Source organism: Globicephala melas, chromosome 9 (assembly GCF_963455315.2).
Source record: "Globicephala melas chromosome 9, mGloMel1.2, whole genome shotgun sequence".
Classification (NCBI taxonomy): Eukaryota; Metazoa; Chordata; class Mammalia; order Artiodactyla; family Delphinidae; genus Globicephala; species Globicephala melas.
The window spans coordinates 35,168,606-35,184,514 of NC_083322.1; the positions used below are offsets into that span (position 1 = coordinate 35,168,606).

The 15,909-nt window shown below is 33.4% G+C and overlaps 1 protein-coding gene across 1 annotated transcript in view; it reads left to right on the plus strand.

Moving 5' to 3' along the window:
- PPP1R3A (protein phosphatase 1 regulatory subunit 3A) overlaps nucleotides 1–8,008 on the plus strand; it is a 35,223-nt gene extending 27,215 nt beyond the window's left edge. Inside the window, exons 2-4 of the mRNA XM_030857600.2 lie at nucleotides 3,427–3,485; nucleotides 3,582–3,706; nucleotides 5,630–8,008. Of these exons, the coding sequence (XP_030713460.1) occupies nucleotides 3,427–3,485; nucleotides 3,582–3,706; nucleotides 5,630–8,008 (2,563 nt within the window). The remainder of the gene's footprint in view (nucleotides 1–3,426; nucleotides 3,486–3,581; nucleotides 3,707–5,629) is intronic.
- Nucleotides 8,009–15,909: the final 7,901 nt, after the last annotated feature.

The following is a 15,909-nucleotide window of genomic DNA, read 5'->3' on the forward strand; positions in this document are numbered from 1 at the left end:
AAAAGGACTCAGGGAATATAAAGGGGAGACTAGAAATCTTCACTAGCATATTTCACTTATACCACAATTGTATATAGTTGTGGGTCCTATCTTCATCAACCATCAAGTTCTTTGCCTTTTTCCTCAAATTTTCTGAAGTGGTTTTAATTAAACCCTTTAAATGTAATTGGTCATATAACAGACACTTTGGATTTTGGAGTGGGATTTTATCTATAAACATTCTGTAATTTTGGCCAGACAGCAACCCATTTGTCTTAATAAATGATCTAAAACTAGAATTTAACCATTTAGATATTTTAAATAATAAACACCTGCAAAACTACCACTCAAAACAATCGATTTCTCACCATTTCCTTTGCTCATTCCTTTCCTCTGACTCACCCCACTTGATGTAAGCATAATCTTGAAAATCAACCTTTCTTGTTATATTCTATATATTATATTATACATATTCCTTGATAAATATATTTAAATTATTTTAGTAGGTTTTAGCTCAATAAAAAAGAACCTCCTCTGATGTAATGTTTTAGCACTGTTCATTCAATATTATGTTGCTAAGATTTATCCATATTGTTGTATGTTTCTGTAGTTTATTAATTTTTAGTGCTTTATAATATTTCTTTTGTGGTATTCCAAGTTTTGTATCTACTCTTCTGTTGATAGGCATTTGGATTGGTTCAATTTATGCAGTTGACAGCAATTTTTACCAATTAAATAAGTATAAGATAGCATCTCCTTGTGATCTTGATTTGCATTTCTCTGTTTTCTAATAATGCTGACCATCCTTTACGTGCTTATGGGCCATATGTATTTTCTCTTCTGTGAAATGTCTGCTCCTCTCCCCTGATTCTATTGAAATGTTTGTGCTTTCTTACTGATTTGTGGAAGTTCTTTATATATTCTTGATATTTATTTTGTGTTGATTTTGTATAACATATGCATCTTCTTCCAGTTTATTTATATTTTTCTATTATAAAGATGTCTTTCAATGAACAAAAATTTTTAATTTTAATAGAGCTAAACTGACAATCTTTTTTATAGTCACTTTTTTTTTTCTTATTTAAGAAAACATTTTCTACTCTGAGGGCTGAAAGATATTTACATATTCTACTAAGAATTTCAAGGTTTTTGACATTTAAGATCTTAATCCATGTGGAATTGATTACCAAATATATGTTTTACCTATTTCATATTTTTTCCATGAGGGTAGCCACTTTCCCCATCTCCATTTACTGAAAAGTCCCTTATTTCCCTGCTTGGTGACATGCTATATTTGTCATATACCAAAGTTCTATATAAGTAGGGATCTGTTACTAAGCTCTCAATACTTGCCTGTCTCTGTACCAATATAACTGTCCTAATAACTATATCCTCATAAGAACTATTGAAACTAGGTAGAGCAGTTTCCTCTACCCTTCTATTTCTCTGTAGTCTAGCTATTTTCAGTCTTTTATTCTTCTCTTTAGAATCATATTTTCAAATTTTGTGAAAACATGTTTTGAAATTTTGATTAGAATTGAATTGAATCTGTAGATCAAATTGGGAGATAATATCTTCACAATCTTCTTCCTATCTATGAACATGGTATATCTCTCAATAATTTCTAGGTCTTTAATATTTATTGATACAATTTTATTCTTTTCCCTGTAGAAGTCTTACACATTTTCTATTCATTTTTTAACATATATTTGATATAACATTTAAATATCATCTATTTCAGGTTCTCTTTCTTGTATTTACCCCTGAATCTAAGATTTCCTTCCTATATTTCTGTATTTATATGTTTTTGTAAGAAGTCAATATAATAATACATGGTTTGATACCTAATTATTTGTCCCCAAAGTGAGCTAAAAGCAGGTTTCTTTCCTTTTGATGCAATCACTTTAAAAATTAAAGCATTTTAGAGAATTTAGTAAGAAAAATGATTAATAGCATTTTGCTTAGGCAAAAAACAAAAAGCTTTAAATGGTTATGATCTTTCCCTCTACAAATGAGATTTTCAGCATTGCTATGGGACTAAAGATAAAGAAGGGATAATTAAATGCTGTTTAATGGTTTATATATTTTTAAGAGTACACAGATTTTCTATGTACTCTATGAAAGAAAAATGTGTCAGCTTGCAGTTCAATTCCACAAAAATTGAATCTTTGCATAATTATAGGCCTCATAAACAATATAGATTTATAGATTAAAGCAGTATCACTTATTGGAAGTACAATATTTTTCTAATAAAATTATACTTAGGTAAAAACATTATTTTCATTTCTGGGCCCACTTCAAGGTATCAAATAGTACCTTAGTAAAGCTAAAATTAAGCATCATAAAATGTACACAAAGCTGAATTACTTCTTACATGGTCAAGATGGAAGAATTTGCAATTTTCTTGTGATTTGCTGAAACAAGATTAGCCTTCCGGGGATTTGAATTAACATTGTCCATGCAACGAAAACTAGGCTCTATTACACAAATTTATCATCCATTGTGAACTCTCTGTATTTCTTTTATTGCAGAAAAAAGTCATTGAGAAAAGTCACTAGGAGAAAATTCAGCTGAGACAGTACAAGAAAATGGGGAGACTGGGCCAATCATTTCTGATAGACTGACTTGTGACATAACTATACACAAAGTGAGCTCTTCACTAACTCTTTTCTTGCTGAGTGTCATGGACAAATCTAAATTCTTATAATTCCACAAATACACCTACAAACATTACATTTGGAGGAAAAAGTATTTATCTTTCTCAATAAGCATGCAGAATATGAGAGAAAAGCTAGTATAATCTGAATTATTTTAAAGAAAGAAAATGTATGCTTCCATATGAATGATCTAAAGCCTTGGTTGTAAAATTGGCCTTTGGCGATACATGAAGTCTTTAAACTGGATATAAATTTAGCTGCCTTTCAGTTTCTAGTAAGTTTGTTTTTTTTCTCCTTTTCTAGAGAGAGAGAGTTAATAATATGTCAGTTCAACTGGAAGAATTTTGAGTAAAATGGAACACAAAAAAATAACTGGAACGTTAGAAAGTAATTTCAATGACCACAAATGGACTGTCAGTTCATAAAACTTCATAATTTAAAAGAAGAGAAAAATGTTTTCACTTGCAAAGATTAAATTCATGAATGATGGAATAATCTACACTTACATATATATTTTCGTTTGGTTATGTGTTTTAATATGAGTAAAATAATTTTATTTAGAATTATGGAATTGTGTAAATAATTTTTACATTTTTCTACAACTAATATATATTATTGCATCATTCTAAGAGATCAATTTAATTTAAAAATATACAAAGTAATGCAAGAAAATGTGAAAGGTTATATAATATTTGTTTGGCTTGTAATTGGTTTGAATTTCCTCCTCTATAAAAATACTTAGAAATATAGTCCCAGAAAAAAGTATAACATTTTGTTTTAAACTTAACAGTAAAGAAGAATCATTGGTAACATCAGATGAGAATAACTCTGAGAATTCAAAGATTACAGGTAATATTTCTTTAATTTTTAAACAGAATATATTTATTTTGTTAAAGCCTACAATTATAACAATCTTACATAGGTGCAATTATCTTAACTTTTCAGACACCTATGTCCCAACAATTGTTTTTTCTCATGAGGACAAGCAAGACTTGGAAACCAGTAATCAGAATGTAAAAGATGTAAACACGGAACACGATGAACATAATGAAAAAGAATTAGATTTGATGGTAAGTGTTCTGTTTGCCTCGGTATTAGAGAAGATGAATCCATTTATGCTTCAAAGATGCTGCAATGCCTGCCTTTCAATAGCTTCAATTAATAAGTAATTTGCAAATGTGAAAGTGCAGCCTATTCTGTCCTTGCATCTCTAGCTTGATCAACAAGGCACTTTGATTTCAGTATGTTGCTTCCGGTCTCTGCAATGGTAAATTAATGACATTCATTTCTTACCTATTTACCAGTGGCTCTGAGTAATAGTTTGTAGGAATTACAGAAGAGGTAGTACTATCCTGATGTGCATTTCTAATCTTTGTGACAAGTGTACACTTATCATAAACTCGTCTATAAAATGAGAGGGCTGGGCTAGATGATTGTTAGGGTTCTGTACAGCTCTACAAGTCTGATTCTTGCATTTAGCAGCATTTTTTTTTTTTTTTTTTTTTACTTACTTACATCTGTGAGAATCTCTAAGCTCTATATCATTGGAAAGTATTAAATTACCAAATGAGGATAACATAGCCTGTGCCATATTTTTCAAACAGGAAACAAATTCAGAACTGTACAATTTAGTATTAAATTTGTTATCATAAATTTCACACTTGGTGAACATTCAATCTATTTGGGATTTTTAGGGGGATGGTTTAGATAGCATTTTTATCACAAAGGAAGAAATAGGAGTAAATGAGTCACATAATGCAATTTATCCTTTACTGTATTTGGTTGGAGCTCATATCATTAGGATACATGGATTCATAATCATCTAAGATTAAAATGACATTTGCCTCTTCAAGTGTCAGTGCTGAAACAGAAAAGAAATGGAGCTCACCTCTTTCCCCACACATTCCACCCTTTCTATAGTGATATGGAAGCTGCATCACTAAAGTATGCAATTTACTTTGCTCCAACTTTAAGAAACTACAAAGTTGTCATCCATTGTGAGAATTCTCACCAGCTGAAAGTTAACATCGCCATCTTTTTCAAACCACAGAATATAATGAAAGGGCCCTGAAAAATCACATACTTCACCAATATACCTCATTACAATCAGCAGGCTCAAATATAAAAGTTTGTTTAGAAGTTACTGAGATTGTACATCCAATAAATGAATAGGGAGCTGTAATTTAGATGCTAATTTGCTCCATGCTGATGTTAATGCATAAAACAATGAAGCTCTATAATAGATGGAAATACAACCAAATCTGTGGAACCCACAGGCATTGGCTTACAAGACAGCTGTGCAGTTGACAAGTAACATGAGCCTTATGTGAGAAGAAGGGGAAAACGTAAGATTTGCATATAATTATTGAGATCATGCAAATGTCAGTTATGAGGGAAAAAAAAAAAACACAGGCATCTCACTGTTAAATCCTGACAGTTGGCATCACTGAAGAGCTCAAATACATTTGAGCACCAGTTGGCAGAGGGTCATTAAAACAGAATTTGCAGAGACATTAACTCCCTCACTTTTCTTTGAGTGACGTTTTGCTATTAATAGTTTGCAGAGGCTTTGCAGAAAACATATTAATAAGAGAAACTGTAATAGGGGCACCTACAGCAAGTGTAAATGCAGAAAGGGGCATCTAGGAAGCTGCTCTCTAATTGATTAGCATGGAGCTATCAATGTGTATATCCTAAGTGAGGAGAAAGTGCAATGACAAGCAAGAATAGTTGAATAATACAATGTGATATTTGGAAGCTAGGAAAGAGAGTGATTAATTTTGGCCCCTTTTCTGATTAATCTCATTCCCAAGTCATAGCCTACATGGATCCCCTCAAAACATCCAGCTTCCACAATCTGTGCAAAACCCACAAATGAAATGAATCAAGGATATATACCAGATAATTACTAGCCAAGTTAATGAAACCTATCTAATTTGCTTTGTATATTTAAAATCATTTGATCATTATTTTTTGTGTTTTTATCCCTTAAGATAAATCAACATTTAATAAGAAGTACTGCTTCCAGAGATGAAAAGAATACAGTCAATTTTCCAAATAAAGCTGAGGGGTTACAGAAGAAGCAAATCCATGATGAAGTATACACTGACTTGTTTAACAGGCCTTTGTCTTCAAGTTCATCAGCAGAAAGATCCTTAAAGGGAGAGTTTTACCACAATGAAAAATATTCCTCAGGAAATAAGTGTAGTTATCAACCTTCAGAGGAAATTACTTCAGATATGGGAGAAATCAAGCCATCATTGGGAAATACTAGTAGTGATGAATTAGTGCAAGTACATATTGGTAGCAAAGAAGTACTGCATAATAATGCTAATCCAGCCCAAGGGAGAGGCAGAGTGCAAATATCTTGTCCCTCTGCAGATCAACTAATGGCAGACAACCTTAATCAAAAACTTGAAGGAGAAGCTAAACAAACTGAAGTAAAAGATTGGGAATGTTTAAGAAGTGATTTCCGTTTGGATTTCCATTCAGAAGAGTCTAGAGAAAAAGGATCTTCCAAGAAAGCTTATGGCAATGGTAAGAATGAGGAGGGGCAAAGAATATGTTTAGGTGTTAATGAAAAACACAGCAAAGATTTACAGTCAATCTTACATGACCAAGAAAGGAAGATGAGCCACTCTGAAATAAGTGTGGAAGGGATGGGAGCCAGTAACAGAGACCTAACTGCTCTGCCGAGTAAGGATACCCCAATTCATGACCAGTCAATCAGAGCAGATATATTTCATTCACCGAGGACAAATCTAAGCTGGGAGAAAGCTGTGTTAACAACCTCAGACCTTGATCTCTCGACTAGTGAAGGCACTATTTTAGGAGGGATGCCTGGTCAAGCTTGTTTACCAAGAAATAGAAATGTTTTGAGGAATGAGTATCTTTTCCAAGTTGAAGAAGAAAAATCAGCTTGGATTAATCCCGAAGATCAAAATAAGAACACCCAGCATAAACAAAGTTGGAATGTTCTGGAAAGTCAGGGAAGAGCAAGAGAGAGTAAGACAAATATAACAGAGCAGACCAAAGAACAAGCAGATTGTGGAGACATGTGGGAAAAAAGAGATAATACAAGGAATTTGAAAGCTAATCCTACAGAAGAATTGTTTACCTGCCAAGAAACAGCGAGCTGTGAACTGTCTTCTCTAGCTGATCATGGTATTACTGAGAAAGCAGAAGCAGGTACAGCTTATATAATTAAGACAACATCAGAAAGTACTCTAGAAAGCATGTCTGCTAGAGAAAAAGCAATAATTGCTAAGCTACCTCAAGAGACAGCACGAAGTGACAGGCCCATCGAGGTAAAGGAAACAGCGTTTGATCCACATGAAGGGAGAAATGATGATTCACATGATACCCTTTGTCAACGAGATACAGTAGGTATAATCTATGACAATGATTTTGAAAAGGAATCATGTTTAGGTATTTGTAATGTACATGTAGATGAAATGGAGAAGGAAGAAACCATATCTATTTACAATCCTGGGGAGACACATGACAGGAAGAAATGTGTCATTGGAAATACAACATCTGTAGAAGAATCCTCACAGGTCATTACAGACTATCAAAAAGCAGCCTCAAAACTAGATTTACATTTGGGAATGTTACCAACAGACAAAAAAATATTTCCAGAAAATAGAGATCACGGGCAGATCCAAGAATTATCAAAGAAAACGAATATAGATGCCATTATTCATTCTGCTTTAAACTCAGACACTAATAGAGCTTCTCAGAATGGCTCTCACATTTCTAATCACCATGTTAAAACTTCACTGCCATCTCATGAACAGGCCACTGCTATAGAGAATGCAATTACTACCATGACTCTCCAATCTATTTCTTCTAAATCAAAATATAATTGTAATCCAACAAGTGAAATCCAGGGTTCTGAGAATCACCATCATCCTGCGTCTACACCTGAAGAAGTTTCCAAAAGTTCAAGAATAGTGACATCAGGTAGTAGGAGGGAAAGGTGTATAGGCCAGATTGTCCAACAAGGAGAATGCAGTGTGGAGAAATCTCTAGGGCCAACAATTTTACTCAGTGAAGCTTTTGAGAACATGGAAGAGGCAAGGAATGAAAAAGAAGGATTAATAAACTCTGGACAATCACTGTGCTCTTCAGGAGACAAGGAATCTGAGAGCCCTGATTCTGACAATCTCCCTGCCCAGGAAAGTCAAGCTCAAAGGGAATCTCTGCTTTCGAAATACACCAACTCTAAAATACCTTATTTCCTTTTGTTTCTGATATTTCTTGTAGCCATCTATCAGTATGACTTAATGACCGGCTTGGCATTCTACGTTTTTTCATTGTACTGGCTGTGCTGGGAAGGGGGAAGACAGAAAGAGTCTGTCAAAAAGAAGTAACCTCAGCACTATTATTATTCTCTCTTAAAAGATAAGCTATTTAGCCCCAAACATTTGGATTGGTTAAAGAGACTATTCGTTGTTCAAAGAGCCAGCGCAGTTTTTCTCTTGAAGGATCATTTAGAAAGGAATGCGTATGAAGTTTGCTCCTTCATATAAGTAATTATTCTATATAGGACCATTATGTTTGGATCATTAAATACCTATATGAATATGAGATCTGAAGCACGTCAAGTTGAAATTAGGTACAGCTGTTGCTCCTTAGCAGGCTATGAAGTTTCAATGCTTCATGTCTCTTCACTACTTAAAGTGCCATTTCTTGCATTCATTTCTTTTGCAGTAAAGCTTCATTTTTTTTTTCCTGAGTGTATTTTTCCCTCTACTGTTTCTAAAAATAGATAAAACATGGACAATGGCAGAGGACTTTTTTTTTGTCTTTTAATACTGACCATGAAATTTGCATTTACCACTGTATCATTTATCAGCACATTTTGATAAATCGAATCTTTCAACTTTGATTACATATTTTTAAGAACAACACCCATGCATATTGAAATGTGTAGATTTAACCTGAAGAAACACATTATGCACTTGAATAACACTTAATACACATACACATGTTTTATATCCTGCATACCTACAAAGTCAGGGCATTCGTAACCCAAATTTGACAAAGACTGAAACAATCAAGAGATGATCTTTCAGTTCTACAAAATTTGGGGGATGGCCTGTCTTTAAGCAATATTTTTCTCCTTTACAGGGAGACTGTATAACACAGTTGAACAATTTTGATGCCAACTATTATTCAGTTGGAAATTTAAATTAAAAGTTCCAGAAGCATTGCTTCAGAATGAATTTGTACCTATAAAGCATAAAGCATTAAATGATAACAATAATTAAAAAAAGATTTCCTAATGAACTATTTTACTTGGTAGTATTTTTTGTCTTCAAACAGATTTTTAACTTTTCTCATTATAAAACAATAAATTATTCCCCAAGGTGCATTTAGAGAACAAACAACTAATCATTGGTGATATTTATTATATAGTTATCAGGTTGTTAAATGACAACTCAAATTTTTAAGGAGACAAATAGGTAGATATGGAGATCTACTGAGAGAGAAATGAATATCCAGTACAGCAGTGACTTCAGTTACTGTTATTATCTATGGCTAAGTATGTGAAATAATGGAACTAATCATTTTAGCCACATAGTGGTAATGCAAATAATCTTACACAATTGATTTCAACAACTATTTATTGAATGACTAATATATGCAAAACCTTGTGCTCTGTTCTATGGCAGAGCACTTCCTTTGATACCCTGAATGGCTAGTCCTCAGGGAGGAGGCATTTCTTTTGACTTGGCCAGAAATATGGGAGAAAGTCACATTGAGGGAGCCCACTTGGATGATTTCTTTTTAACAGGAACTTCTTTTATGGAGAATATAACATTGATCTTCAGAGAGAAAAAGTAATCTATTTATTAACCTGTAAAGGTAAATTCAATGACTAACACTTGTATATATTATCCTACACTCCTAAGAAACATGCATGCATGGGAAGACAACATGAGAATGAAGCATTTAAACTGACTTTCATGTGGTAGTAAATGATTTCCTTAATTTTCATTAGGTACACAACTATTTCCAAATCCCCTAATTGCATGCTTGTCTTAAGTCCCATTGAAATTGAATGCTTGACTTTAACTTTCTAGTTGAACAAATACAAACATCCTGAAGTAGAACTTAGGGCAAATATTTGATTGTTTGAGAGAGCATATTTTCATTTAATACAAGTGGGATACTGTAGGCTGTACCTAGAATATTATCTCTAAAATTGCTATCTTGATAATTTTGTTGACAGGTCTAGATTACTACGAAGTTAGGGTTAGCATTTCTTCAGTTCCTAATGGCTTGGTTTTTGCATTCTACCTTTAAGAGTTTCAGTCAATATGCCATATCTTATTAATGCAAAGAACACTATATTACTTTATGAACACAGGTGCACAAACTGTAATTGTTCCCTTATACATAAAAGAATGTACCTTTTTTTAATCTCTTTTATTTGACTTTTGGTAACATTAACTTACTATACCTTCTCATGCATATTTGTAATGTGACAATAGAAGTTTCAAAGGATTTAAAATACTCCATTGCGTACTTTTCTGCAGGCAAAGAAGAAATAATTGGTGATTTAACTGACTTTCCAAACATTACTTATGAAGAATTAGAAATAAAGTCATAAGAGCTATGAAACTATTGCCAGGTGGAGAGGTAGATTTTTGCAACCTGTTTTGGTCACATCACTATGTTGAACAAGAAAAGTGGATCTCAGGAAGAACTGGCAGCCCCTGGTTAATAAAGATTTGACTGTGAATCATCATGACAAGGGTCAACTTTATAAGCAAAGCTGCCTTCATCGTGTCCCCTCAAGTACTGGTTAAGGGCCAAAAGGGTGTGGCATAAGAATAAACAAAAAGAAGTATATTGTACATCTGCTTCTATAGTGGGTAAGAAATGTGATGTAATAACCATCACCTTTTTATCTTGCTGGGCTTCTGACTATTAGAAACAAAGTTCTAAAAATTAATTGATGAGTCAAGCAAGTGTAGGTAGTAAAATCAACTATCTCAAAAAATCACATCTGTATAAGCCACCAATATCTCAACAGATTTTTCAATGTAAGAGTAAATAGGTCAATGAGATGACATTCACCTCTCAATATTCAAGAACATTGGCTTAATGCAATTGTGTTTCCCTGCTGAGTTCCAATATTTTGATAGTGAATTTTTTCAAAGAATATATATATATTCTGCACCATTTTGTGAGAGAAACAGGATCATCTTTTGTCATCTTAAACCAGTCTTCTGGTTAAATGGAAAACTTAAAAATATCCAGACCAAATTTGGGGAAATAAGTATTTTTCCCAAATAGCATTCATGATACTTTCTTAATAATTTTTTTCAGTCATGAATATTATTTTATCTCACTAGGCCTGTTGTCTTCTTTATTAGTCTCAATTTTTACATATAAATTTTTGCAAAAAAGCAAACAAAGCAAAACAAAAAACTAGCAGGAAAACTAGTAAAGATGCAGGCAGGAAAGCTGTCATCCCCAGAGCCAGTACATCTACTGATGTCTGATGTCATGATCTCTGACTTTTTAAAATTTCACTGAGTGAATACAGAAATTGAACGATGCAATAAAGATCGTGGTTTGTTAATTTAAGTCCTGTCTTAGCCAGTTCCATGGAACTGAGGAATAGGACTGACTCTGATTCTGAAACAAGGTATGAAAGGACTATGACAGGCCACGCTCCTCCAGCATCTCCACAGTTGTACTCCTACATAAAGAGAACAACTAAAAAAGTTACTTTTATTTATTGGATTAAATTAATTTGCTTAATTTTTTTCTACTTAATTTTTTTCTACTTTCAGAAATAATTCATAATAAAACTCATGGCAACATAAGTTACTTTTCATCTTTTAAAAATAGATTCAGTCATTAATACATTTCCATAATTTTACCCAAACCTCTTTAAATAGCTAATCAAATTTTCACTAGAATTTCAGCTTAGTTTGAACATGTTTTATAAGAAATATTATTACAGTGTGTTAAAACCTTATTAAACAAACAACTCTTTAAAAAGTTCAGCATTTTTATTTTGTGTCATTTCTGTATTTGTTAGATACATACATACTACCTTCATTCATCAAATATGAAGCAATGTAGTACGTGAAAATTTAAGGAAAAATTCCCTAAGTCTTTTCTTAATATATTCAGCTCTTTGTATTCATAATAGTAAAGTAAAGAGTATCATGGGTAAATCAATAGTGGATCACCAAGAAATCACTTTTATTTGTCTGAGACGATGCAAAGATCTGATTTTGCAGCATATTTCAATGCCTAATTAAGTTACTGGTCTTGGTTGGAATCAGTGCATCGTCCTTCTTATCACCCCATCTGAACCACGCAGCCCTAATTCCCACTGCTCTTTGCTTCAAGTCCTCTGTCAGTCAAGCAAGTCACGCTGTCCCTAGAACATGCCATGCTCATCCATTCCTCTGTGACTGCTCGTGTACGCCCCTCTGTCTAGAAATCACTTTCAGTTATCTTTCCTCCTCTCTTCCTACCCAACTCTGTACATTTTTCTATGTACTGTTTTAGTCCCCATCCTTTTGAAGTCTCCTAATATTTCTGTTGGTGGGATCTCTTCGTTTTCAGGTCTCTTATGACACTAACCATCTTGCATGTGCTAGGTATTTGACTGATTATACTAACTGGACCATCTGCTTGTTCAAGACAGGAATGTGGCTTCTTCCCTCCAGTCACCTCACAAGGTCTAGTTTATAGGAATCCTCAGTCAATACTTGTGGATAGAATTGAATTGCAGTGATGTCTCCTTCCTATGCTGTCCCTGAAACGTGGACAGGATACTTTGAGGTCTGATTTTAAAATGAATAAACTTAATCAAAGCAAAGCTGGAATGTTTTCATAAACTACCAAAGACAATGTAGAAAAAGGCAAAGAGAATGCAGCTACAAGACAGAGTGGTGCAGTGGATCTGGGATGTGGGAAAAAAAGAAAAAAATCCTTCCTCTCCATTCTTCTTAACAATTAAATTAGCTTTCTATATATATTAATTCTTCCTAGCACAGGCAACATTCCCTTCATTCTATTTCATGGGAAATACTATACAGATTATATATTAAAAGAATAATAACGCATAACTTAATTTGCTGGCTAATGTGAAAATTAAGAGAACAAGGCATGTCTTCAGATAAAGAAGCTTAGTAGATTAAAAACCAACAAACATCACAAGATATAAAGTGTAAGAAACTCAATCTTCCCAACTGCTGCCATGCCCTTTGAAAATGGCTGATCTCTGAATTTCACACCTGTTCTGCATGTCAACTTTTAGGATAAGCAAACAGAACAACTAGCAAAAATAGTAAGTGGATTTTTAAAAAGGAAACATTTGCCTGATTAGCCTATATATACTGAAACACACACACATATACATGCACACATACACACAAAGGCACACACATACATACATGTATTCCAAGATCTGATAAATGACAATATGGCAGTAAACAGTCTACTAATACTATGCATAGTGAATATATATAATGTAATATATAAACGGTTTATCCTTTCTTTGAAGAGATTCATTCTATCATATTTAGATATGAAATTAAAATGATAACACAAAGATAGCCTGTTTGGGGGGCAGAGTCTAAACGAAAGCAGTATATGGCCTAGAGATGTAGTAGCATGCCACATAACAGCTTAAGACCATTAGCAATTAGTCTCTTAAGACTTAAAGAAAAGCCAGATACATGTCTAGTCTATTGTAGAATTCATCAGTATCATGCATCGGTTGAGTTGGTTCTGAGTGGAAACATTTAAAATTTCCTAAAGACACACTCTATAAAACATAATAGCAGAGAGAAAGTTTAAAAATCACTAAACGAGGTTAGAAATTCTCTTTGTAAACACTTAAATAACCCATAACCTACTTTTAATAATAAATTCTATGTAGGTTTTAATGTACAGTTTATAAAATTTTTAGTGTGGGGTATTTATGAATATATCACACATGTAAATCATTTTTACACATACATTCTACAAATGATATTGATATTTTGTTACTACACATTAAGTGTCTTTTCCCAGTTAATCCATAAATCTTTGGGAAAATTCAATTGTCATTTTTTACTATGCACATAAACTTTCCCTGTGTTTCTCACTTCTCAGTCCTGCCTAAGAAAGAGAATAAAGGTTAAAGAAAGGATAATTTATTTCCTACCTTCACAGATATGAGTGGGTATATTTTAAATACATTTCTACACTTTGAAAGTTGGAAAGGAAAATGAGATAAGAGATTATAAATGTCCTTCATATTTATTTCATAGTCTTTAATATTTGGGATCAGGCATATAGACTTCAATTTAAGTCAGTTGTCTTCTCCCATATAAATTCTTTGGCCTACATGATCTTACTCCCATGCTTAAATTAATATTTAAGTGCAACATGTTGATTTTTCATTATGTGAATAAGTAAGGAAACCAGTTGCAGCCTGAATCTTTGAGTATAACAGCTACATCTGTATCTTTATTGATCTATGCATGTGAGGTTCAACCTTTAATAATAATAATAGTAGTTGTAATAATTATTATTGTTATAAAAACATAATTGCCAACTTTTGAGTGTTTACAATAATTGGGCACTGTTTTAAACTCTTTATGTGAAAAACTCATTTATGTTTTATGACTTCATGAGAGAAGTGTTATTACTTTCCCATTTTACAGATAGATGCACAAAGGCTGGTTTTCCCAAGGTCACATGCTAGTCTAGATTCAGACTCCACCAGTCTTTCCCCAGAGCTGAGCCTCTTAAACTCTGTACCATGTTGTTCCTTCAGTTCAGATATACTAAGTTATCTTACAAATTGCAGTTATATGTTAGCATGCTGCATGGTGCTATACTAATACATAAGTACATTACATACTATGAGATATGAGTATACCACTATATCTTGCACAGATAATCCTATCTTTATTAATGCTCCTAAAAAAAGAAAGCTCCTAAAAGTATTCTGTTCTTTTCAATTTATTCAAATGACCTCAAAAAATACACTTTGACTTCCTTCCAAGACACAAACATTGCACTAGTCCCAAATCTTGCCTAGCTTGAGTATAGCGAAGGAGTTAGAGACCAGTAATTGCAATATCTTGTGACCAGTTCAACAATAGAGGTAAGATCTAAGCACAGAAGTGGCACAAAGAAAGGAATGTTTGGTCCTGTAAGCACTTTGCTTCTTATATTTCATAAATGTGCCATCTTTTTTGCATAATAATTTTAGGTATCAAGGAGATCAGAATAAAACCCTCCAAATGCCTCATTACAACTGGCGTTTTACAGACATAATAACTACAATGAGAATACATCTTGATGTGACTGGTATAGTATTTATTTATGCCTGATGTCCCAGTGTAATTATTAATAGCACTCCTTTCACTTTCAAAAGTAAAATGATTTGGATGAAAAATGCTAAGGTCAGCCTAAAAGTCCAAGAAAATATTTTAGCCAGCAGGTGTATATCACTCTGTGTCACAAGAATAAAAGGGGAAACTTCCAATATGAATGCCATCTATAACCTACCGGCAGAATTCTTGTCCTTAGGGTTGTAGAATATAACTCAGATGTACCAGTCCCTGGTCAGCCTAAGTAAAGAAGAGCAACATTTTTGCAGATTCAGTATTGCAGAGGGCAATGATTTTTTTAAAAAGTAGGGACATTTTGTAAAGAATGTGCTGGTCAAAATCCATTAGAAAGAAGTCATTTACATTACTGACACTGGATAACCATAACTTTGTGGAACCTGATACTATAGCCTATAGCCTATTCAGAGGGCACAGGACATGATACTTCCACCATCCAGGATAGTCAAAGTGGAACAACATGGAAGAACCTTTAGCAAAAGTTGTGGAAGCCACTGTGTGTTACTCAAAATTATAATGGCGTTATGTTTCTGGAAGCTGTATTATGAGTGTACATGCTGCTCATCATTTGTAAGAGAAACAAATATTTTTGGAAATTAAGCTACATATTACTGGCATTTAACAATCATGAGACAAGCTAATAGTATTTCAGTAGCAAAAATAAATTAAAATATAAACAAATGAGCCAAGATTTCAATAAGAGACAAGGACATTTTAAGGCAGAACCAGTGTCACTCCATCTAGTTGTGGCCTTTGCAATAACCATTACTTTTGGCCTCACTTCACACAGGTGTGCTGTGCTGACACTGTGAATGACGATGGATCAGCATTCCCTTCACTTCTGCTTAAGGGATATGTGCACTGGAACCTTATCCAAAGAACTACTACCATAA